Raw genomic sequence first — 25238 nt, 5'->3', positions numbered from 1 at the left:
GCTTCAGACAGTGGTATAAGGACACACAGACACATTTGGGGGTGGGTAGATAGATAATAAAAGCTTAGAGTACTGGCATGTTATAAATAACTATCAGCGTTTATTGATATTCACTATGTACAAGTCAATGTTTTATTCTGTCAACATCCACTATCTCATTTAATCCTTATACAGATGGGTGGGGAGGTTGCATTATCTTCAGTATGTAGATGAGGTTATTGAAGCTTGTTCAAGTGCTGGAGCCTGGATTAAAGAAAACTGGTTTTTCCGACTTCTCTAATCCTGAATCAAGATAGAGAGGGGGTAGAAGGACACCAAATTCAGAAATATTTTATGAGTGGAAAATTTTAAAAATGCCTTAAGATCAATGCATGATGGAAGCAGCTATAAAGTGACAGCATTATTATTGTGGAATGATGAGAGTGACAAGAAAATAGACTGAGCTGAAATAATATCTAAAGAAGAAGGAAAGAAGGATATTTAGTGAGGAGAACTAGCAGCCTGCCCCAGACTCCTTGGAAATTTATGGTTGCTTTGTGCTTTATATGGTTGGCTCGAGGAGAAGAAAGAAGTATATGTGAAGGAAATGCTCAGTTTGCTTTTTTTATGATTGGATTCTTCCTTTCATTTTTCTTCTATGCTTGTTTTCCTTCCTTTTTCAGGTGAAGTGCTTCTTCATGATTTTAGTTGAAGGATGCTCTGCATTTTCTTGATTTCTATGGAGACCTCAGAACTGGGTTTGCCCCTGCTGACACCTCATCTTGCACCTTCTCTACCTCCCAAGGTCTTTGCCTCTGTCCATAGCTTGGCATTGCCCCTGGGTCCAGGAAACCTGTGATGAACTTAAGGGGAGAGCCTGGACAATCATCCTGATAGGTGTGAGTGGCAATGGCTGGACATACTTCAAGTCCCACGTTAACATGGGTCAAGCAGTCACTGGAAGGCAAGTGCTAAGACTAAAGGCTTATTTGCATTTTATTTAAATTTGATGGACTCAGATTTGGACAGATTTCATGGCAGAAAAATATATTCCATTTTCTAGGCACAACTGCTGGCTGTCAGAGACTTGCTGCCTTTGAATCCTGCGGCAGCATCACCAACCCCGTCCTAGACGTATTTCCAAATTTGAACATCCACCCCGAAACAGGTGTTTGGGAGGCCCCAACGTGATATGACTTAGCCTGGAGAGGGAGTGCTAGGTTGTTTATCTAGACCAGCCAAGCTCTGGAGAGCAGTGTTGAATCCCTGGGAAGACAGAGCATGGGGCGTGCTGATTTAAAAACAGAAAATGCAAAGTTGGACCGAAAATATCCCGAGTCTTCCAAGCAATCTGCTTAAGGGTTCCAAACTTACCTTCATTCGGTGAGAAAAAAAGAAAAGCTGCCCTATTTTTCTGTTGTCTTCTACAACTGGAACCAGCCATTTCCCCAAAACCACCACCATGGAGGTGGCGATGGTGAGTGCGGAGAGCTCAGGGTGCAACAGTCACATGCCTTACGGGTACGCGGCCCAGGCCCGGGCCCGGGAGCGGGAGCGGCTGGCTCACTCCCGGGCCGCCGCCGCCGCCGCCGTCGCCGCCGCCACAGCTGCCGTGGAAGGCAGCGGGGGCTCCCACCACCACCACCACCACCACCAGTCCCACGGCGCCTGCACCTCGCATGACCCCCAGGGCAGCCGGCGTAGTCGGAGGAGGAGGCGACAGCTGCCCGAGAGAAAGAAAGTCCACCCGCGGCAGAGCAGCTTCCCCCACTGCGCCGACCTGATGCCCAGCGGCTCGGAGGAGAAGATCCTGAGGGAGCTGAGTGAGGACGAGGAGGAGGACGAGGAGGAGGACGAGGACGAGGAGGAGGAGGGCAGGTTTTACTACAGCGACGACGACCACGGGGACGAATGCTCCTACACCGACCTGCTGCCCCAGGAGGATGCGGGCGGCTACAGCTCGGGCCGCTCCAGCGAGTGCTGCGAGCGGGTGGTGATCAACGTGTCGGGCCTGCGCTTCGAGACCCAGATGAAGACGCTGGCCCAGTTTCCCGAGACCCTGCTGGGGGACCCTGAGAAGAGGACTCAGTACTTTGACCCTTTGCGCAACGAGTACTTTTTCGACAGGAACCGGCCGAGCTTCGATGCCATCTTGTACTACTACCAGTCGGGAGGCCGCCTGAAGAGGCCGGTCAACGTGCCCTTTGACATCTTCACCGAGGAGGTGAAGTTCTACCAGCTGGGGGAGGAGGCCCTGCTCAAGTTCCGGGAGGACGAGGGCTTTGTGAGGGAGGAGGAGGACAGGGCCTTGCCGGAGAACGAATTCAAGAAGCAGATCTGGCTCCTCTTCGAGTATCCCGAGAGCTCCGGGCCGGCAAGGGGCATAGCCATCGTCTCCGTCCTGGTCATCTTGATCTCCATCGTCATCTTCTGCCTGGAAACCTTGCCCGAGTTTAGGGACGACAGGGATCTCATCATGGCTCTGAGTGGGGGCGGGCTCAGGGGGGTGTTGAATGACACCTCGGCACCCGCCCCGGAGAGCTCAGGGCACACGATATTCAACGACCCCTTCTTCATCGTGGAGACGGTCTGTATCGTTTGGTTTTCCTTTGAGTTCGTGGTTCGCTGCTTCGCCTGTCCCAGCCAAGCACTCTTCTTCAAAAACATCATGAACATCATTGACATTGTCTCCATTTTGCCTTACTTCATCACCCTGGGCACCGATCTGGCCCAGCAGCAGGGGGGTGGCAATGGTCAGCAGCAGCAGGCCATGTCCTTCGCCATCCTCAGGATCATTCGTTTGGTCCGAGTGTTCCGGATCTTCAAGCTCTCCAGGCACTCCAAAGGCCTGCAGATCCTGGGCCACACCCTCAGGGCCAGCATGCGGGAGCTGGGCCTTCTGATCTTCTTCCTCTTCATCGGGGTCATCCTGTTTTCCAGCGCTGTGTACTTTGCGGAGGCGGATGAACCGACCACCCATTTCCAAAGCATCCCAGATGCGTTTTGGTGGGCCGTGGTGACCATGACAACTGTGGGCTATGGGGACATGAAGCCCATCACTGTGGGGGGCAAGATTGTGGGGTCCCTGTGTGCCATTGCGGGTGTCTTAACCATTGCTTTGCCAGTACCAGTGATTGTCTCTAACTTTAACTATTTCTACCACAGAGAGACTGAAAATGAGGAACAGACACAGCTGACACAGAATGCAGTCAGTTGCCCATACCTCCCTTCTAATTTGCTGAAGAAATTTCGGAGCTCTACTTCTTCCTCCCTGGGAGACAAGTCAGAGTATCTAGAGATGGAAGAAGGAGTTAAGGAATCTCTGTGTGCCAAGGAGAAGTGTCAGGGAAAGGGAGATGACAGTGAGACAGATAAAAACAACTGTTCCAACGCGAAGGCTGTGGAGACCGATGTGTGACTCCTGTTCTCTGACCGTACTGCCCCCTCGCCCCCAAGCCCAGCATCTCCAAATATATTTATGCATAGAGAGTGCAGTTATGAAAATGAAATATGCAAATGAGCCCAACGCATACAGTAGTACACCGTTTAATGGTTATACGTGGCATAATTGTTACAAACTTGTATTACATATCAAATAAATGATACATCTTGGAGGAGAGGGAGGCTTAAATAGGAGCAAATTGATCTTTATATTTTTTATTAGAATGCAAGAATTTTGCACATTAACTGGAAAGGATGTTAAAAGTTAAGGTGGTTTCATGGAGAGTGTGTGTGTTTGTGTGTGTGTGCTGCGTGTGTTTGTATGTGTAAGTGAATTGTCAACGTTTTTTAGTAATCGTGCAGTGATGGGAAAGTTGGCATTATGAAGTATTTACTATGTAAGAACTAATGAATTTGAGCAGTCGTTTATCAGTGCTTTAATAGCATCTCATGTCTTTGGATTCCATGATTGTTTTTAAAAAATTGTTAAGAATTACTGTGTAGAAAAAAAAAGAAAGTGAATTATTTAATAGAATATAGGTCACAATTTTATCTTGCATTTAATTAAAGTTTATTTTTAACTGGAAATTAACTTTTAAAAAGGCTGCAGGGGCCTTTAGAAATTGATTATATTTTATTATTAATTTTGGGGCGATATGAGAGCAAATGCCTAACAATATGGAAGAAATGACATCGGAGAAAATGTAACAAGTTTTGTTCACAGATACCAGGACTGGAATTTTTTTTTTTCTTTGCACTACTTTATATGCTGGAGATTGAGAGAGACTTCATACTGTGAATGTTTACTAATGTAACAGTTCAATGACAATCATTGGAACAATAATTTCTTAGTCCTATTTTATTGTGCTCTTCTTTTCTTTGTGTGAGACTAAATGCCACGCAGATAACAGCACAGATTCCCTTCTCTTTTTAAATCTAAATAACTGATCTGCAAAGGGGCTACGATGTCGAATTTAGCAACTGAATCTTTTGAAATAGGTCTGTTACAATGACGCTTCTGAAACCATCCTATTTTAAATATTCTTCTGCCTTTAAATCCAGAGTAATTTAACCAAAGCTAATGCATGCACTGAAAGAAATCTTGAAGAAATAAGACGCCCAGCCGCTACAGTGATTGTGGCTTAAGAGCTTTCTATTCATTAAATGTGCAACATAAATGCTAGATTTATTAAATGTATTTCTTTGTGAAGATGAGCAGAATGTGGGGATTCACCTCAGAATTTGGCATTTTATTTGCTCAAATTGGTATAAGAAAGAATTGTGTCAAAACATTTGGTTTCGACATCACCATCATTATTATATTAAAGGAATTTATGACACATCTAAGCGTTTAACTTACGACGAGGTGTTCTAGAATGTGAGGTAACAGCTAGGGACTGGACTTGCACTACTAAGTTATAATGAGATACAGGTTAGCAAACTCAAAGTACAGAATAGGCCTATTCTCACTAGTGTTTCTTCAACTTCTGTTCTTTATAGAATGAATGGTTGTCCTGAGGTTTGGGGAAAAGACACTAGGTAGGGTATCTCAGTACATAATGAACTCTGACAATGGTGAACTTTGAAAAGGGGGAAAAAAAAACAACCTAGAATAACTCTTCTCAAGCTTTTTAATCCCAGGCCATCATTTGGTAATAATACAAATTTTACCTCTCTTTTAATGATCTTTGAATTTCAAAGTAAATCCAATGTTAGGTTTCAAAGCAAAGATACTTCCTTCTTCCCATTTCCTCCCCACTGCTTATAGAGAAACACCTCTTGAGAACACCTTTGGAGAATGAAAAGCAGCAAGCAGAGGAGTTGATTGAATGTGTAGACTGAAGTTCTCTAGTGGACAATAGAGAGTGACAAACAAGGACATGCCATCTTGTAAGATGACTTCAAAATATATTATCATATATTTTGGGTTAGGAATAAAAACGTAACAAACACTGGACTAGCCATATAAGGCTGTTTAGGTTGGCCACCATTCATTTGGAAAAGTCACCCTGTTCATCTCTACACCCCAGTCTCCTCCACAGTAGAAAAGAGGGCACACCAAACATGTGTTACACCCATTGTTATGGGAAAGCAAATGAGAACATGTGGAAACTCTGAACCAAGTTCCCTGTGAATGCCCGGTTTTATGTCTAAATGGCTTAATCTTCTTCTGGGAGAAAAGAGATGTAGAACCCATGAGTTATCTGTTTTGTTAGGATGTTGTGAAAATCATGGGTTATTTCTTTAATTTTGGGCTCCTTACAAGAAGTTGATTTGCAGACACACAAGATAGCCTATCATTAAGTAACTGCTGCAGTTTCTTCTTTTGGGGGAAGATTTCAGGCATGTCCTGGTATAACATTGACCCCACAGACAAAGTACACCTCTCTTTTGCTGTACTCAACTAGGTCAGATTACATTTTGAAGAAGTTTAAATGCATGCTCTCCAGCATTGGATATTAATTGAACATTTGATAGTAGCACTAGTAATGGCTTAGCTATGTTTGGAACGGAAAACAGATTGTATTTCATTGTTTCTACATCTTTTTATTTTTATTTTATTTATTTATTTATTTAAATCCTCACCCGAGGACATTTTTTCATATATTTTCAGATAGAGTGGGAAGGAGAGAGAGAGAGAGAGAGAGAGAGAGAGAGAGAGAGAGAGAGAGAGAGATCCAAGAAAAGCACATTGATTGGTCTCACCTCCCACAGGACCCCAACCAGGGCTGGGGACCAAAGTGCAACCGAGGGATGTGGCCTTGACCGGAATCAAACCCGCGACTCTGGTCTTCGGGCCAACACTCCAACTGCTGAGCCAAACTGGCCAGGGCTCTACAACACCTTTTAAAATCAGAAAACTTACATTACATTTAATTGACATACTTTAAATGAACAGTTCTGAGAATTCAGGCAATATAGTCATTTGGGGATTCCAGGGTTTTTCTTTATTTTACATGGTTTTCTTAAGGTAAAAGAGTCAAGAAGAGACAGTCCTGGGCTTTCAAACCAAATATTAGGCTATCACTAAATGTATATTTGTTTTTTTCCAGTAAGATGCATTAATTTTCGGATGACTGTATCTTGATTCCACCCTGGGAAGGGAACACTGAAGTCCCTAAGACTTGTATAGGGGCATGTCTGTGCACAACACTCTCTTACAGAGAATGTGTGAAGGTAGAATCCTCAGCACAGTTATGGATTTAAAGCATTCTTTCTAAGTCAAAGGTAGGCAAAATGCATTAGCACCTCTTGTGACAATTATATACTGAGAAATATGTTTCCAGGGGCTCCTTGCAACCAACTTAGGCAACTTCTTCCTAGAGGCTACCATACAAGAGAAATGACCCATTTAGAGATTTTTATTCTTGGGATCTGGGATCCTTTAGTTGCTTTTCAGATGATAGTAAATGTTACCAAATGTACAATATTTGAGGGTCATCTTAATCAGAATCTTTTCAAGGGTGGATGCATTGTTCTCTCTCACAATTGCTTGAAAATGAAACAGTTATGCATGATCGTTATGGAGAAGAGAGGAGGACTAAATATTTCTTTAATTCCTGTGAGAAAGAGCTCGTGGATGCCAGAGGAATGACAGCTGGTCTAGGAGCCGAGAGCTGGCGTGTTGACCATGGACACATCATTTAATCTCCTTGATTCTCAGTTTTTATTTGTTTGGTGTAAAATCAGGCTACTGCGCTACATTATCCCTTGATTCCTTCTAGCACCAAAATCCCATGTTGTCGAAGGAAGTATCAGACTATCTGGGCATTTTCTAAGAACCCCTCGAATCATACCAGCCTTGATTTTATATCTAAGCAACAAAAGAGTTTAAAGCCTTAACCACAGCACCAGGAGTTTACGACTGAGATTTTTAGAATGTAAACTCAGCTGAAAGTATAGGGTGTAGTTTGAAGCCATTTCTTCCAACCATTTCTAAAGGGAAGGAATTCACTTAATGAAAAAATTACTCCTCAGTCTCCAGGTGAATACAAATGCTGAAAGTTGGTAAGTAAACATTTTGATTTTTTGGCCTTTGTTATAGTATAATCTTGTCAGTAAACGGAGTGTTCCAACCTGTGCTGGGAAACTCATTTTCTGCTTAGACACATGTAGTATTTCACAGTGCTGCTGTTTTCTTTGTCAAACTTGTTTTGTTAAGCAGGGTCACTGAAGCTTTGTGAGAAAATCTTTTCATTAAGTATGTGTTGAAATAGAATCCAATATATGAATAAGAAACATCTAAGTTAAGATGTATATATATTTTTTCACTTTTGTAGAAAGTCAACATTAACCAGCGGAAACTTATTTTTAATTGCAGTGGAATCATAAACACTAGTAACCCCACATCCCAAGAGAATCAGAAATGGTGTTCTCCATTGTTGGTTTTCAGGACTGTGATGCACCTTCAGCACGCACATTGCAGCCATTTCTAGGTAAAGTGGGAAATAACACTCAGGTTTGGTTTACGTGTTTTAAGTGAACATATGATATGCTCATGTGCAGGGTACAGAGTGTAACATCCCTCTTTATATGTTTGTTTGTTTTTCATTGATACAGTTTAGAATGATTACGGGTTGTCATTCAGTGACAAAGGGGCCTGTTCCAGGAAATCTTCCTGACCCAAAAGTCATTCTGAATTCTGCAAGGGACATTTGGTGTGGACAAAAGGTACCTCTTGGTTTTCCTGCCTGCAAAGAAACTTGACTCAAAGCACAGGGTCTTCCAGACCAATGTAACCATGACAGGTTAGAAGATAATCCGACTTTCCAGTATGGGGATCAGCATTCCTATGTGAAAGAAGGCTGGTGGAGTGGTTTGTGTTCAAGATTAAAGGGAGCAGAGCTCTTTTTGCAGTAAATGGGAATATGAACTTCTGAAATGTAAATTAAGATTAGGACTGTGATAGTTGTTTTATTTCTGACTCAATTTTCTGTTTCCATAGCAGTCCCAATTTCTTAAAGCATCTTCTTCACAAAAAGTATGCTAGTACATATCAGACCATATGGCCAATTTGAGGTTCAGAAAATATGGTTACTTTATTTATGGGTAAATAAATTAATCCCAAAGCATGAGTTGGGTGCTTTGAAGAACATAGCATATATTTAATGAGCAGTGGCTCTGAGTGGGACTCTAGCACCCCCTTTCAGACTTGTGGATAGTACTGGGTGAGAAAAGAATGGAAATAGACATATAAATCCAATAATGTGCTGAGTAAGGTGTCCTGCTGTTGCCTAGGAAAGGGTATTCCCACATTTACTGATCATGGTTGTGTTGACATGCAGTTAAAATTTTGACCTATTTGCTGTTGCTGGTATATTGGAAGGAGGAATTGTATCCAGAGTACCAGGAGTGAAGTGATTTTGCTAGTTGATCCACAGCCAAGTTTTGTTTTCTGCCCTGCAAATTATTTGTTGCATAGATTTTCCACCACTAGTTTCTCATCTTCGGTTGGCTTTATTCAGGCTCCGAACTGTGGTCTGCCATTACACAGCCGGTCTAGAAAATGCAACATTATGATACGAAACCAATACAGTACAAAGAAACAACAAAAACACTAAAACTAGAAAGCCAAGCAAAACCTAACGGGGAAGCCAAGTCTGTTGTTCAAACCAATGTGTCACATACATCAGAAGGACATAAGAAGGATTTAGGGGCAATCTTTGTCATGGCTCCCCACCATTAGTAGAAAAAACCAAGAGGTGACTGCTGTGATGAGTGACACAGCATAAATTAGTTACTGAATAAATATACAAGTGAACATTTTCTGTGAAAATGATAGAAATGACAACTTACTTTGTCCTTGGTCTTAATAATTATTAGGAATAACTCGTTAATATGGAAAACTTGCTTGTTTTTTCGTTATTGGCATTATGTGGAAATGTACTATTTTTCTTTCTTTTTTTTTTTAAGGATTCAGTAGACCAGGGGTGTATTTTTAGAGTCAGAGATCATGAAGACATTTTTACCCACAGCTTCTTAAGCTACTGGCTATTGAGGGGTCAGTCACGTCTTCGAGCAGTCAAAGCAGTTAAATAAATAGCCACTGTGGATATCAACTAAAGCTGGGCCAATGCTGAGCCAGAGAATTATATTTGTTCTAAAATAATTAGATTAATATTATATATCCTTATGTTTATGTCATATTTTTCATATTCTTCCTTTATGCTGGCAAAAGATAGATAAGAGAATGAATCTTCTGAGGCATTGAAAGAGACTTCTTGAAGTGTAGTGAAAGTATATAATTCCCACGTGTTTGGGAGAAATGGTGAGACTGAAGGATTGAAAAGCCTTTCTTTGCACTCTGAATTGGCTTATCCTACCATGTCGCCACAGTGCTGTTGGGGCTAAGCTCTGAAACATTCCATGGCCTAAGGAAATATGGCGTTTCAGTCCCAGGATGGGTTCATTTTTATGTTTTATGGAATATTGCAATGTGTTTATTTTATTTTTCATGGACATTATTCTATTATGTAAAAGATGCATATAGCCCGGAAACTAGACTATCTGGCTCCATAGATCTATTCTGTGCTCTCTAGAAATAGACTTACTTGAAATCATTATCTTTTTTTATTTTTGTTGTAGCTGTTGTTTGATATGACTTCCTTGATTCTCTTAGTTCAATTCCAGCTGTAAAAAGTCTCAAGTTATTGTTGTTGTTGTTATTTTTTTAATGAATGTTCCAATATCGCTCAGCCTCATATACAAAGCTATAAAATAATTGGAAAATCCCATATCTCTTGGAGACCGGGGCTATATTATCTCAACTCTCTCAAAACTAGGGGCTACTTTAGTTAACATGGAGGGTGCATGCTATTCTGTTTATAAACTTAATTTACTTGTACTTGAATAGATGGATGGTTCCCCTGGAGAACACTAATGGTGTTGATAGCACCTGAGCGAGTCGTAGGGATCATGATCCAAATGAGACTTTCATTTGCTTTCCGGCAGCGTAGGAAATAATTAATGAAGCTCCCACTGGACTGAAATCTATGAAGGGGTGATAGAATCTCTAGGGGATGTAGTATGATTTATGTTTATTTGTTTTATATGCCATTCCTCATTGATGTCATTATTGGCATTACTGTTGGGGGGTGGATTATAGTTTTTGAAGATTTATCCAATAGATTTACCTCCTAATAGATATGTTTCTATTGGTTTTAGAGAAAGAGGGAGAGAGGGAGGGAGGGAGGGAGGGAAAGAGAGAGAGAGAGAGAAACAGAGAAACACCAATGTGAGAGAGAAACACGAATCAGTTGCCTCCTCTATATGACTGGGAACAAACTGCAACCTAGGTGTGTGCCCTGACTGGTAACTGAACCACAACGTTTTGGTGCATAGGAGGACGCTCCAACCAACTGAGCCACTTCTCCAGGGCTCCGCACTATCTTATCAGCTTGAGGAGTATCTCTAGTTCAACATTTTAAGAAATTAATATGAGATTTGGAAATTGGGATCTATGTTTAGAGCCACTTATTTGGGGGGATGATTTATCCCATAAATAATAATTTGTTCATGTTTTTTGAGAGAATAATGAAATCTCTCTCTCTCTTTTTTTCGGGCTTTCCACATTGTATTTAAATTTGTGGATATAAACGTTTTATCTTCCAGCAAACCAAGGGAAAGGCTTGGCTACCAATTGATTAGAGGATGACAAAATTCTTTAATGGTCTGTTTTGCCACATTTGCTATTAATCATTTTAGAAGCTGATTTCAGTCTATGTGAAAAATGACACAAGGAGATGCATATATCCCATATTAGAATCTTGGTGACAGAGAAGGAATATTTAGAATAGATTTTCCTTCCGGGTTCCTAGGCGTATTCTCAGGATTCTTGACCTCTTTCCTCCCGATCTGATCCCACGAATGAGAAGCCAGGAAACTGTACTTTTGCTGAGTAGCAACAGGGTATAAGGAGGGTCAGAGCTACTGGGGGATAGGCAGTGGGAGGGGAGTTGGCAAAGGGTGAAGAGTCATGCCTCAATAAAGTAATTGACTTGATGACAAAAATAGCTAGATCAGTCTAAACATGACTTCATTTGATAAAGCTATTTGCTTTTGTCAATTCAGTGAATCCGGGAAACCACATTGATCATTTAGTACTGGCACCAAAATTAGCAGGCACGTGTTTGTCCATGTCCCAGTATCCTTTGCTCTTCGTCTGTGAGAGCACTCCCACACAAAACCCTTCAACTGTTGTTTAGGATCAAAGCTACATGTTTTATTAGGGATAAAACTCACCTTTCCTTCAGAGCAAGAGATTCTTTCAAACCCTTCCAAGGTGATCACTTGGGCACCCATATGCATCCTCTTCCCTATTCTCATGCGGTATTAAAACTAAGACTTAAGCAACCAACTGTAGCCCTGAAAGTGAAGGTCACTAACGCAGAGCCGAATGACGTGTTGATGTTGGTAATTGCCAGCGTGCAATTCTTGGAGGAATGGGAGGATCATGAAATCTTGCTGCCTCCTTGCTGATTCAGCTGCTGCTGCTCCTGCACAGAGCAGAGGTGTCACTTCACTAGTAGCATCCACGCACCCCACAGGCCTCGCAGCAGTGCGAGAGACAGTGGAGGAAGAAGGGTTGGATTAGCCAGAACAGGGATGAAGCGACATACCGTATTTTAAGGTGTGAATCATCTTGTGACACCAGGCTATTTTTACTCACTCAAGAGACTGATTTGATTCTTGGGATGGGAGCGGCTCTGTTCAGAAATCACTCTTCCCTTTTTGTTTGTCTGTGGCATTACTGCTGGAGATCAGTCAAGCAAGGGATAAAAAAGCTGGGAATTACGTCGGAAACATGTTTTTTGTTTTTGTTTTCTCATTCCAGTTATGAAATGCTGTAGTTGTATGATAACTCCAAGTAAGAGGTTTGCAAGAGAGATTAGAAAGTCACTCGACTTTTAACCATTTTACAGCACCCCTGAAAGGGCTTGGAAATGAAATCCAATTCTTATAGAAGTTCAGACCAAATATAAACGTGTTCAAATGAAAGTGTTCGAAGGCTTGCTTCTTTAGTTTCCATTTTTGATCTCCCCCCTCAGTTATGAAGCCTGTTGCTTTTTATTTTTAACTGCAGGGATAGACATGTAAAATGCTGGGTACCCCCAGCTCCCTTCACCCCACTGCACTCTGCTCACCTTTGCTTTGTTCGACGACAGCCCGGGTCAGGAAGGCTTCTGCCATTCCAGGTTCACAGATTTCTCAGGGAGAGTTTTTTTGTGTGTGTGATCCTGGTAGATAGATGTCTTCCCACTTTTGAAATCAGGTCATGACAGCGTGTACCCAGAAAGCTTCTAAAGTCACCTGCAATGTGGCTCCATTGTGTTCTGTTGTTATGCTAGGTATTTTCTGCCTATTACTGAGCAGCTGGGGCTTTAGAAAACAGCTGGATGATTAGTTGCGAATTTTCCATTTTTCACACAGATGCTTTATTACTGTGTAGAAACAACCCACGTGGAATGAGCTGGGAGTATAATAGCAAAAATCTTGCTCTGATGCAAGTGTTGTTATTAGGAATTTAATCAAGAAAATTAAGGGCAAACAGTTCTGGCTATTGTGTGCTTTACAAAACATGTTGTTAGGTGCAGTGTACTCATTTCCATTCCTAGGCAAAGCCGTTGATTTACCAACTTTGAAAATGCCTCTTTCGATATTCCTTAGGCTACCGAAGCTGTGCTTTGGCTGTTACATTTATTTGCTTAAGGGGAAATGTCTCCACTTGATGAGACATCACCTACGTTTTCCATTCACTCCTGGGAAGAGGAGCTGACTGAGCAGGCAGGCTCCAGCCCTCTGACTCGCCAGAGTCTATTTTTAGGTCGGTCCCTTTGTGACTAACTTCAACCCTGACTAGAGAGGTTGAAATTCAAAGACAGTGCATTGTTTTATTAGGACGATATGCAGGTTGATAGGATTGTTTGGCCTCGTGAAGGGGACACGTTTAATTGAGGTTCTGTCTGTTAGATCCTCACCAGGGCTAAAATTAGAATCGAAAGGGAGCATGGACTTCTTTTCCTTCACCAATTATTTTTCAACAGATGTTTGTTAAGCTCATGCTAGGTGACTGGGCTGTGTTTCTAATCTCTCAACGTGTGAACACTTTAGAGAATCACACACCATGCAGAAGGATTTTTTAAGTTATGAAAAGATTCAGCTTTCTAAAGAACAGATTCTTGTTTATTACAATTGCCTTCCCCCCCTTTTTTTTTCCTTCCCAGAATCTATATGTGTCTAGTTTCTATATGGGTCTCGTTTCTCCTCGGAAAGTGAATGGCCAGGTTATCATGCGCTAGTGATACTTTTAATAAATTCTATCATGTGTTCTGCAATGTGCTTCGTTTTCTGAATAGCTTCTGTATAAATTGCATAACAAATGGGACCACATTCAACTTGGCAATTCAATTTTTTTATGATTCTTATATGAGCAATAACAATAGTCAGTGCTTTCAAAGATTGTGTGATTAAATTATAACAGAGAGAGGGAGAGAGAAGCAGATTTGACTGAAACTAATAAACATCTGTGAAACAGTAAACAATACTCATATTTTTCCTTCCAAAGTAGTTTTTTTTTTTTTTTTTTTTTTTTACGGGACCATGGTTCTTCTGCCCCTACAACAAAGACTTCTTCTTCTTCTTCTTCTTTTTTTTTTTTTAAAGAAATCCCTTTGTATCTTTCTCTTTGGGAAAGGTTTGAGTGCCATTGATAATGCATTTAAAAAAATTAAAAAAAAATTTTTTTCTTTATTGATTTTAAAGAGAGAGGAAGTGAGAGGGAGAGAGAGATAGAAACATCGATGAGAGAGAATATCGATTGGCCGCCTCCTGCATGCCCCCCACTGGGGATCGGGCCCACAACCTGGGCATGTGTCCTGACCGGGAATCGAACTGGCGACTTCCTGGTACATGAGTGAATGCTCAACCACTGAGCCACACCGGCTGGACTAAAAACTTTTTTCGACTTGCATAAGGAACTGAGTTTCTTTCTTGGATACATTTTAAAATAATTGTTCTTTTGCGGAGACATGTCTTCTTAGGCAAGCCAAATGAAATGGGGTCAATGACCTGGCTATGTCAGGTCAGCTGAGGCAGAGGTTAGAGATATTTCTGTGGGGCCTTCTGTCGGTATTGGTCAGATCTCACAGGTGTTCGGTCAGGTTTCCTTTTGCTTTCAAGATGCTGCCTGATGTCTTTCTCTTGGAGTTAAGGCTTCCTCATTTGAAGTATTGTTGTAGTACCATTTTCAGCTCTCTTCAACTCGCTTTAACTTCTTAAGAACAAGTCGGACTTCTATGAATGTATCACAAGGACTGCTTGTTTTCTGAGTGTTTCGGAACACACGTTAGAGACCCCGGCTTCTAGTCTTCATTCAAGCCAAACAACAATTATCTTTAATTGAAGCTGCTTCTACTTGAAGCCAAAACAATTGGCCGAGTCAGTGAAGAAGAAGAAAAGCCAAGCTGATTGTCTGGCATTGGGAAGCCATTGATTCAGTTCTGCTTCGTTAGAGCCATTAGTATCAAACATCCTGGATTCTCTTGAAATGTAGGGAGTTTTCAGTTGCGATCTGTCTGTCAGGGAAATACTGTTCATTGTAAAATCACTATTTTGTGGGATTTTTACGATTTTTAGTTTAGCAAATTGCAACTATTTCTGTACCTTAGAAATAATCACATTCTGCATATTAAATGAAAATGAAACTATTATTTATGTGATTTTTAAAAAGTGAGATGAGTCCTGGCTGGTTTGGCTCAGCGGTTAGAGCGTCGGCCTGCGGTCCAGAGAGACCCAGGTTTGGTTCCTGCTAAGGGCACGTACCTCGGTTGCAGTTTGTCCCCGGCCCTGGTTGGGTTGTGCGGGTGGCAGCCACTCGATGTGTCCCTTTCACATCGATGTTTCTCTCTCTCTCTCTCTCTGTTCCTCTCTCCCTCCCACTCTACCTGAACAAAAAATGGAAAAATGTCCTCGGGTGAGAATAAAAAAAAAAAAAAAAAACGAGATGATAGTTTGCTTTGCAGTTTTTCTTATGAAAGTGTTCACATATTTTGAGAATGTATATTTTAGCCTAAATTAGCAGATACATGGTTAATATTGGAAGATTTTTAGGAAAGTAGCTGAATTGCTTATTATTATAGTATGAAGGAGGAAATAACTTACAATTTTTTTACACGTTGGAGATTGGAGATGGAAGGACATATATTTATTTACAGATTCTGAAAGAGACTGAGGGTAATGGATGCTAAAACATTCTATGTGGTTCATTCAAGTCCTTTAATGGAAGTCTAGTGCATTTAAAATATATCAGATTGTTCTATACTTAACTAGACGATGTAATTTGGAAATGTGATGTTATATTAAGTAGATTACATTTCTAAGATTTGAAATAAATTTCTATTTTTATAATATTACCTCTACTTAGGACCTATTTTATTTTTAATGTAGTAAATAGGCTGTGTGTGAATGTTCTCAGGATAGAGTTTGACAATTTGAAAGCCTAGCTCCCTGGAAAAGCAGTATGTCTTCAAAAAAAGGTCTCTTTTGTAAACATTTGAATATAAATATATTACCCTAACTATTGTAAACTCTTACTTTAGAGCTTGACCTTATAATTTGACTCTAGGTTTCACTTTTTCTGGTATCAAATGGATGGGTTCCATGGCATTACATAATCATGAATTATTTATTTCTGTTAGAATAAAACTTCTCCTTAAAAATCAAAGGGGCTAATAATTTGTACAGATTGATCCCCAGAGAATTAGTTCACAAAACAGACGTTTCTTTTTTCATTGCTCATGCAGAGCAATTTCTCAGTAATCATGTTTTTCTGCTTTTAAAATGTTCAAACTCACATTATTTTACTAAGTATTTATTACAGCCTGGTCGTGCTATTTATCAAAACCCAACTGTTTGCCATGGAAAAGTCAACCTCTTAGTCATCCTCGAATAATATTAAAAGCATCTTGTAGTAAAACTCCTACCAGAATGAGGATTCCATGGCAGATCCACAAGGACCATATTAATGACGGCTCCACGGTATTTAATTGAAAGGTTAGACAAATGATTCAGTTTCATTAACAAGAAAAAAAAGTCTAGATCCTTGATTGTTGCCATACTTCCAATCGTTTAAATCACATTAGTTGCCAAACGTGAGTGGTCAAATCAACCACTGGGGATGAGATATAGAAGGTTTTGCTATTAAATAAAATATTTTTATTTTTATTTTGACACTAACGTTACCACTATAAGCAAATGCTAATCAATTATGGGCGATTTTTGGTTTTCTAACAGATAGAAGAGCAGGAAGTTCATAGTTAGATTAATCACGAAAAAGCGAAATTTGCCTTTGTGTGTGTGCTAGCGAACACAAACCTATTGTTTTATAATTTCTATCACTTCCAAGCTACTGTGACCACATATTAATAATTTGTCAGTTTCCAGGGAAGCTGAGGTGGTAAATTTAGGTTGTGTGCTTTGCAGCCAGCTGCCAGTTGGAAGATGGGCAGTCCCTGGACATACTTTGAACATATTCGTGCTGAAAGCTTTTTTTTTTGGTATGTTTTTTATTTCTTTCTCAGTTTCTCTGGGAACAGTGTTTAATTTTATTCAAGGAAATTTTTATTTCTTAGGGGAATGTATCCAATCTATCTTTGAAATGGAGATCATGAGACAATAGAGTGTTTGGGAGAAGCAGTTGTATGTTTCTCTTATTTTGGCCCATTAGGTTGTTTGTCCTCATCCAAATCAAGATGGGATCAAGTGACTAAGGTGTGCTTCTTACCTGTGCGAAGTGTTTTAGAGGAGACTCAGACACAGCTGAGAAAAGGTTCTTCATTTGTATTCATGCTACATATTTAGCCTGGCTTGTGCTCCTTAATGACATTGGAGACTCAAGGAGGTGTGGTGTGCTCACGCAGTCCAGCAGTTTGTAAAGACTCTGGGAGCGTTTGAATTGTGCCTTTATACTGATGGGGCTAACCAAATTATTTACTCATTGCTTTTGTGGACGCTTGCAGATATGTATACATATACGTATATAATCACTGTTAAAGTGTGTTTATCTCATGCTAGTAATTCAGAGTATCATATCATGATCACAGGTACCCATAATAGCATGTGATCATAAAGAAAACAGTTATTGTAATTAAGGCTGAAAGAATTATTTTAAATATTTTATTTTTATATTTTTTCTTCATTGATTTTAGAAATAGAGGGAGAGAGAGAGAAAAACATTGATTAGCTGATCGAACATCGATTGGCTGCCTCCTGCATGCCCCCAACTGGGGTGTTGGCCCACAACCTGGGCATGTGCCCTGCCCGGTTTCCTGACCGGGAATTGAACCAGTGACTTTCTGGTGCATGGGTCGATGCTCAACCACTGAGCCACACTGGCTGGGCTAAATATTTTTTTACTAAAAGATTACCCTATTATATTGTCCACATGTAAAATAGAGAAAAAGGGGCGAGGTAGAGGGTGGTGAGGTGATTTGTCATCCTAACTATAGTTCCTTTTTTCCTAAGCATCTTTATCCTGCCTTTTTCTTAGTGTTGCTGCATAGTTTTTTTTTATTGCTGCATAATTTTTTTATTTTTTGCCAGATTTTGTATCTGCACCCATTCTATCAAATCAATTTGGGTAGTTTTCTTGTTCATTCCAGTCTGTTGGGTATTTTCTAGATTTTTTTTTTATTATAAATAAAACTGTGATAAATATTATCATGCATAAATATTTAAAAACTATTTTTAAAGCTAGTTTCTCAGAGACAGTTGTTTGTTTTTAAATAAGGGGATTTTAATTTTAAATGGTGTTGCAGTCTTTTCCAATATAATGCCATATATTAATAATGAATCTAGCAGGGCAAGAAATAAATTTTGAAAATAATTCATTTGTTGTTCTCTGCAGTTTAACAAGCATTAATCATTTAACCATTATCAATAATGTAACGCCTATATGTTTACTTTAGCTTTGCCTCTTCATATACAGCAGATTGTTTTAGATAATAAATGTTGCTCAAGCAGCTCATGACAAAGTGGTCCACATTCATTCTCTGCTGTCCTATGTTTTCATCTGGCTCATGATGGTCAGGTTAATTATCTCTCTCTGTAAGTCCTACCTGAAGGGCCTGCCTTCTGCTCTCGAATCTTTCTTAACTCTGCCATCATGAGCCCTTCATTTGGGCAAACATACTATTCTGAACTACTTAATTTCTCTATGGCTTATTAAGGGTTTCATGGTAATTTAATCAAAAATATTTAACAACAGGACACAGGTTTTATCTTCAGTTCCGTTTCTCCTCTTTCTCTTCTTCCTTCTCCTTCACTTTCTTTTCTGATGGAATATCTAGATTTTCTCTGACTTGATGTTTCATTATAATTATTTTTTATCCTCATCTGAGGACATTTTTTGATATTTTGTTCAGATTGAGTGAGAGGGAGAGAGAGAAAGAGAAACATCGACGAGAAAGGGACACATCGAGTGGTTGCCACCCACACGACCCAACCAGAGCCGGGGACAAACTGCAACCGAGGTACGTGCCCTTAGTGGGAACTGAACCCGGGTCTCTCTGGACCGCAGGCCGACGCTCTAACCACTGAGCCAAACCGGCCAGGGTGTGACTTGATGTTTCAATACTGAGGGACAAATTACACATGGAAAACCCTCTACCTACTTCTTTCATCTCACCTACTTGAAATTGGCAAGCCCTTTCGAAGAGCTTGGAAGCTGTTAAGATCAAAATTTACCAGCCTGTCTCCCAGTAAAATGTGGAGCTGCACCGACTACTGAGTTTTACAGAGAATAGATTTTATATTCTTATGGCAATTGTCTATGAAAATAAACATCATTCCTGATATGAGACCAGTCTTCAGGTGATCCAGTATTTCTAGAATTTTGAGTTTTAGCATTTCTGGATTCTGTTTCTAGTTTTGACACCGAGTTTGGCTTCAGATCTTATAGATCCATTTACTTTCTCTATGCCTTATATTCATTTGTTCGCTGGGTCTGATGAAACCAGACTTGGGAAAGGTAGATACGTTCCTGATGGAATTTGTAGAGTGCTTAAAGATTTGAATGATAAGTTGGTTTCCATGTTATCATATATATCAAGGATCATTTTCCATGTATCAAGCCACTCCAAAAGTTAGTGTCTTAAAACGATAGAAAGTTATTATGCATAATTTTGTGGGTTGGCGATTTGTGTTGGGTTCAGCTGGATGGTTTTTATTAAGGTGTCACCAGAGCTCCCACATTTGATCCCTGATGGCCTCCGACACATGCCTGGACGTTGCTGAGCATGATCAGTCGGTGTGTCTCCAGCATCTCGCAGGATAACACGTGCTTCCTCACGTGGCAGCTAGGTTCCAGAAGCAGCCAAAGAGGGCAAACGTGGTATCAGTTTTCCTCGAGTCTCGGCTTGCATCTTGTGTGCTGATGTCCCAGTAGCCAAACAACTCTGTTGTATGGCAAGCCCAGATTTAAGGAGCAGATAAACAGAGTTCACTTTTTGATCAGAGGAGCTATGAAATATTTATGGCCATTTTTTTTCAGTTGACAAGAGCAGGTGACCAGATTTCTTTTGATAATAAATCTTCCTCAGAACAAATATTTTAGAAATAGCTGTCCCTGTCTATGGAGAGAATGCATAGAAAAAAAAACACAAAACTTTAATTTAGCCTACATTTCAAACTCTCTTCTGCTTAGTATACCTTGAGACATTTATGGACTCTGGATTACATGTGCTTGTGAAGGTAGTAGTTTATAAAAACTGCTTTAAAGTTATTTTGATCTCTGTTATAAGCTCCAAGAGATAAAGGATTCATTACTTCTTTTGGCATTTCCCCCCCAATCTAGTGGCCTATACATAGTGCTATTGGCTAATCTGTAAGCTCCACGGGCTAGACATAGAAAGAATATCACATTAAGCATGATTACGTCATTTGGTTATATTTGCTTGTGACTCAGTGCTTTTTAGCAGTTGTTTAATATAATTATTTGAAAAAAAATTTTTTGCATTGATGTGAGCTACTTCTTCGTGCCTTGAATTTTAAGCCCAAAACGTTGCTTTCTATTGTGAATTTAAAGCTTATCTCCTGTGAGATTTTATTAGAAAGTGCACACCCTGCCCTGGCCAGTTTGGCTCAGTGGTTAGAGCGTCGACCTGCGGTCCGGAGAGACCCGGGTTCGGTTCCCGCTAAGGGCACGTACTTCGGTTGCAGTTTGTCCCCGGCCCTGGTTGGTCGTGCGGGTGGCAGCCACTCGATGTGTCCCTTCACGTCGATGTTTCTCACTCTCTCTCCCTTCCTCTCTCTCCCTCCCACTCTATCTGTACAAAAAAGAAATGAAAAAAAAAAGAAAGTGCACACCCAACTTTGGATCAGTCTTTTATATGTGGCACACACGAATTTCATCAAGCAGTAGGTCAATTCTAGTCAGCTGACAATGAAACACCTGGCATTGAAATGTACTCAATTTGAAACCTGTTGGGTACAGTATCAGTCTTGTAACAAGGTTTCAAAGCTTTCATATTGGCTGATTACTGACATCAATAACAGTTATGCTAAACATGGTACTTCCCTTGCTATGTTCATAGATGTCTTGTGGTCATAGGACAATAAAACTGATATATATTTTTTAATGACTTGAGAATTATTGTATTGTTTCCACTCCTTAGGGTGTAAAAAATGTCTTTCCAAATACATTTAATGGTCATACCTATCAGCAAATCATTATATAATATTTTAAGGATTTTAGAAAGTGTAATTGGTTGTGCAGATAAATTTATTTATTTAGAAAAGTTCTCATCACTGCATTTAGTCATATAATAATTGTTGCTTAATTCTCTCCCTTGCTGTTGTTGTGTAGATACGTATATGACTGTATCTTTTCCCCTTTGGTTCAAAAGTCTAAATTCTCTGTTCCTATCCATAAAAGATTTTTGAATGCTTCCTTTGCCATGTTTCAATTTTGTACTTGAAAAATGCCTTTTATTTCCAAATAGCAATTAGACAGCAAAAGTCAGTGCTTAGGTGACATTAGGGTTCTTTAATAAGTAAAGATAGTTCTTTTCTGTGGTTACCTCCATCCGTTACATTTCTGGTAGCAATCACTTCTCCATACACATCAGATAACAGAACCCTTGAAGTATGCTCTGGGTGCAAAGAAATTAAATTTTGAAAAATAATAATACTAAGCAGAGTTTTCTAAGCACTTCTTTATCAGAAAGTAGGCATATCTACTGCTTGGTGGGAGTGACTTCATGTCGTGCTCCATTTTCAAGGATATCTGGGAGGAAAGAGTAGAGATATATATTTAATGAGAGAAGACAGTGGTAGTCAAAAGGTGCTTCCTAAATTCACTGTGTATTTAAAATATTTTGTTGAATTTATTGGGGTGACATTGGTTAATACAATTATATAGGTTTCAGGTGTACAATTCTATAATCCATCATGTGTATATTGCACTATGTGTTCACCACCCAAAGTCAAGTGTCTCTCCATCACCATATTATGTGATTTTCTTTACCCTTTTCTCTTTCACCCGCCCCCTTTTCTTTCAGAACATTTATTTAGCTTTTTCATAAAGAAACACATGGTTCTTACAGATTATTTCTTGTGTGCTCTTTGCCCAATGATGTGGTTGCTAATATTAAAAACTCAAAGAAACCCTGGCCAGTTTGGTTCAGCGGTTAGAGCGTCGGCTTGCGGACCAGAGAGTCCTGGGTTTGGTTCCTGCTAAGGGCACGTACCTCGGTTGCAGTTTGTCCCCAACCCTGGTTGGGTTTGTGTGGGTGGCAGCCACTTGATGTGTTTCTCTCACATTGATGTTTCTCTTTCTTTCTTCCTCCCTCTCTCCCTCCTGCTCTATCTGAAGATAAATGCAAAAATGTCCTCAGGTGAGGATAAAAAATAATAAATAAATAAAAACTCAAAGAAAAAGTGCCAAGAAAGAGGTGACAGGGACCTAGTACTGACGGACCTAGAAGAATTTGCAGTATGGAGTATTTGTCAAAAACAACTGGGCAGACTGCTCTTCTGTGTCCTTTGCTGTGTTGATGGTACTTTCAATGTCTCTTCATATCATGGTAAAATGTGAAAAATCACATTCCAGAAGCAAGAGGGGAACAAGAAACGCGTTCTTGGGCCACTTATTGCTGCATTGCACTTTTCTGCATCGGCTGTCCTATTCCCGAGTCCTCCCGAGCCTCAGTCATTTCCCTTTGGGTGGTGGAGACCACTGGACTTTGCTCCTCCCACTCACCAGTGGTGTGAAGTAGCCGAATGATAGGCAGCTCTGAGGAGACAGGCCCCGCCATGCAAATCCAACTCAGCGATCCTCAAATGGCACATTAAGAATGCTTGCTAACTCATCTTGGAAAATATGGCAAGATCAGACCTGCATCCCATTTATTTCTAGTTATTAATTTTTCTTTTAAAATCATCTTTATTGAGGTTCAAGTTTTGTACAACAAGCAATATCCACTTAAGGTGTACAAGTGAATGAATGTTGACAAATGTATACACCCACGAATCCCATACTACCATCAAGCTCCCTGATTCCAGCAATCTATGAAAGCTGCATTTTGTCACTATAGATCAGTTTGCAATTTCTAGAATTTCATATAAATGGAACCATATGCTATAACCTGTTTAGTTCCTGCTACTTTCACTCAGCATGGTGCTTTTGGTTCATGCCTGCTGTTTCATGTGCCACTAGTTGGATGCTGTGTATCGCTGAGTACTACTTTATTGCATGGATATACCATGTGCTGTTCATTCATTCACCTCTTGGTGACATTTAGATGGTCTACGTCCTGTTTTGATGTTTTTCACCAAATCTTGGTTTTCGTGCCACCTGCTAATCGTGTCATGTCCTTAAACCTAAATTTCATTCATCTTTTGTCATTGACTCTACTACTTGGACATATACTTTCTCCATACACTCCAGTAAACCAATAGATCATTACATATTTATAGAGGATATGTATATTTAAATGGACTTACTTAGTAGTTAAAAAAAAATTTTAGTTCTTAATGATTTCTTTCCCAGAGGAAATTGCTTTTAATCAAGGATGGCTGATCTTTTTCTCCAGAGGTCACTTTTATCTCTGTGTCACTTTTATCTTTGGATGGCAGCACGGACGAGGATTTCTGGAGAAATACACCTTGCACTAGAAGCAGACCAGCAGTCTGCCGGCAGAGCTCATCCTTGGTTCAAAGAAAGTACATGACCTTTGTAAAAGTTGATAAATCAAATGCAGAGTTTTCTATACTCCCCATCTGAAATATAAGCTTTTTGAGACTTTGATTAGGTGTTTTATTTTAATGTCAATCATCTGAACCAGAAGTCGCAAATTTATGAAGGCCAATTTTGCCCCTGCCAACTTTAGCACGGCTACTGAAGTTAGGACTGATGTGAGTTTAGGGAGCCTGTTGTTGTTGTTGTTGTTTTTATCTTTCTTTTAGATCTTTTCTTGTAAATCTTCAGACTTGGCCTCCTAAATCTAATATTAATGTCTGAGTACCTTCATGTTTTCAAGTTCTCTGGAGTCCTCTGTGTTTCTGTCCTCTCTCTCCCCGACTCTAGTTTGCTTCCTCCTTCATTTTCCACCTGCATTTACATTTCTCTCCTTTTCTCCCTTCTTCCCTTTAGCCACAAAGATTCTTTAGGGAAGGACTGAGCAACACAAGAGGCTTATTTCAGCTCTGCGCTGACCATCTTGCCTATGAAATTTAGCTTCCCTAACGCAGAAATCTCAATGATATTGCTGGAGTGCGTTCTGTATCCTACACCCTGGCACAGCTCCTAGAACTGGTCTCAGTGGGATTTCTGGTTTAGAAGCTTCCTTAAGATCTTTGTAGCATCGCTCCCTTTGGTTTCCTAAAAGAATTTCAGCCAAACGCATCTCCTCAAAATGTTTTGCCCAAGTATTTGACCACTTCATCAGTGTAAAGATTATGTATGTAAAAATACAAACATGTGTATATGTATACACATGAATACATATTTACCCACACATCTGTGTGTTTCTAAACAGCTAGTTAAGCCCCCAAGGCACCTTCCTCTTCTACCCCCAAAGCATTTCCTTCCTCCTACTCATAGTTGCCGTGACTGCACTGATTGTGTGAGACTCCTGGGAGTCCTTCTCCTTCCATCTCATGTTAAACTAATCCCAGGATCCTTTAGCTTAGTCATGATAATAACAATTGGGCTGTTCTACCTGTGCTTCCCCGTGTAGACTGGAAGCCTGCTGAACCAGCCGGCTAGGTGGATAGGTGAGCGGGGACAGTGGGGAGGCAGGGAAAAGAGGTATTGATAGGCTGGAGTGGGTTGTCTTGAAGCATCAATAAAAGAAAATTGCCATTCACGATCTGATTTGCAATCATATTAGCAGTGGCTTTTACAGCAGGGAGAAAATAGACTTGGCTAGTGGACAGTTAAAAGCCTTATAAAATGGTTATAATTTGATAAGTGCCACTGATCTTCAGATTTAAAAACACTACGGCTAGTACCAAATGCTCGTAGTCTTCAGCCAGTATTTAGTGAGCTTATACTCTGTGCAGAATCCCATGCTGTGTCAGAGACATCTTCTTGGCTTCAGTGAGTATTCAGGTCAGAGTCTTTGGCATTATTTTGTTAACTTATTTTTCAAAAAAACTCCCAGTTGAGTACCCATAGGCCCTTATTTATGAGCCAACAAATATTTGATGTGATGGAGATGCATACAAATTAGTAAGACATTCATTCTCACCCTTACAGTCCTGTGAGAGAGACAGCCAGGGATCAGATGATGATAGTCATTGTGAGACACGCTAATAGAAGC

At 40.2% G+C, this 25238-nt stretch overlaps 1 protein-coding gene across 1 annotated transcript; it reads left to right on the top strand.

The window, feature by feature from the left end:
* The first annotated feature begins 926 nt into the window (after positions 1-926).
* On the top strand, positions 927-3587 carry KCNA4 (potassium voltage-gated channel subfamily A member 4). The gene has a single exon (XM_036259089.1). It carries the CDS (start codon positions 1442-1444, stop codon positions 3395-3397), a length of 1956 nt encoding a protein of 651 aa, XP_036114982.1. The 5' UTR covers positions 927-1441; the 3' UTR covers positions 3398-3587.
* The last annotated feature ends 21651 nt before the right edge of the window (positions 3588-25238 follow it).

The sequence above is a fragment of the Molossus molossus genome, unplaced genomic scaffold, assembly GCF_014108415.1.
Source record: "Molossus molossus isolate mMolMol1 unplaced genomic scaffold, mMolMol1.p scaffold_m16_p_13, whole genome shotgun sequence".
In the NCBI taxonomy this organism is placed as follows: domain Eukaryota; kingdom Metazoa; phylum Chordata; class Mammalia; order Chiroptera; family Molossidae; genus Molossus; species Molossus molossus.
Note: the sequence above shows the minus strand (reverse complement) of the source record. Positions and strands in the feature narration are given on the sequence as shown.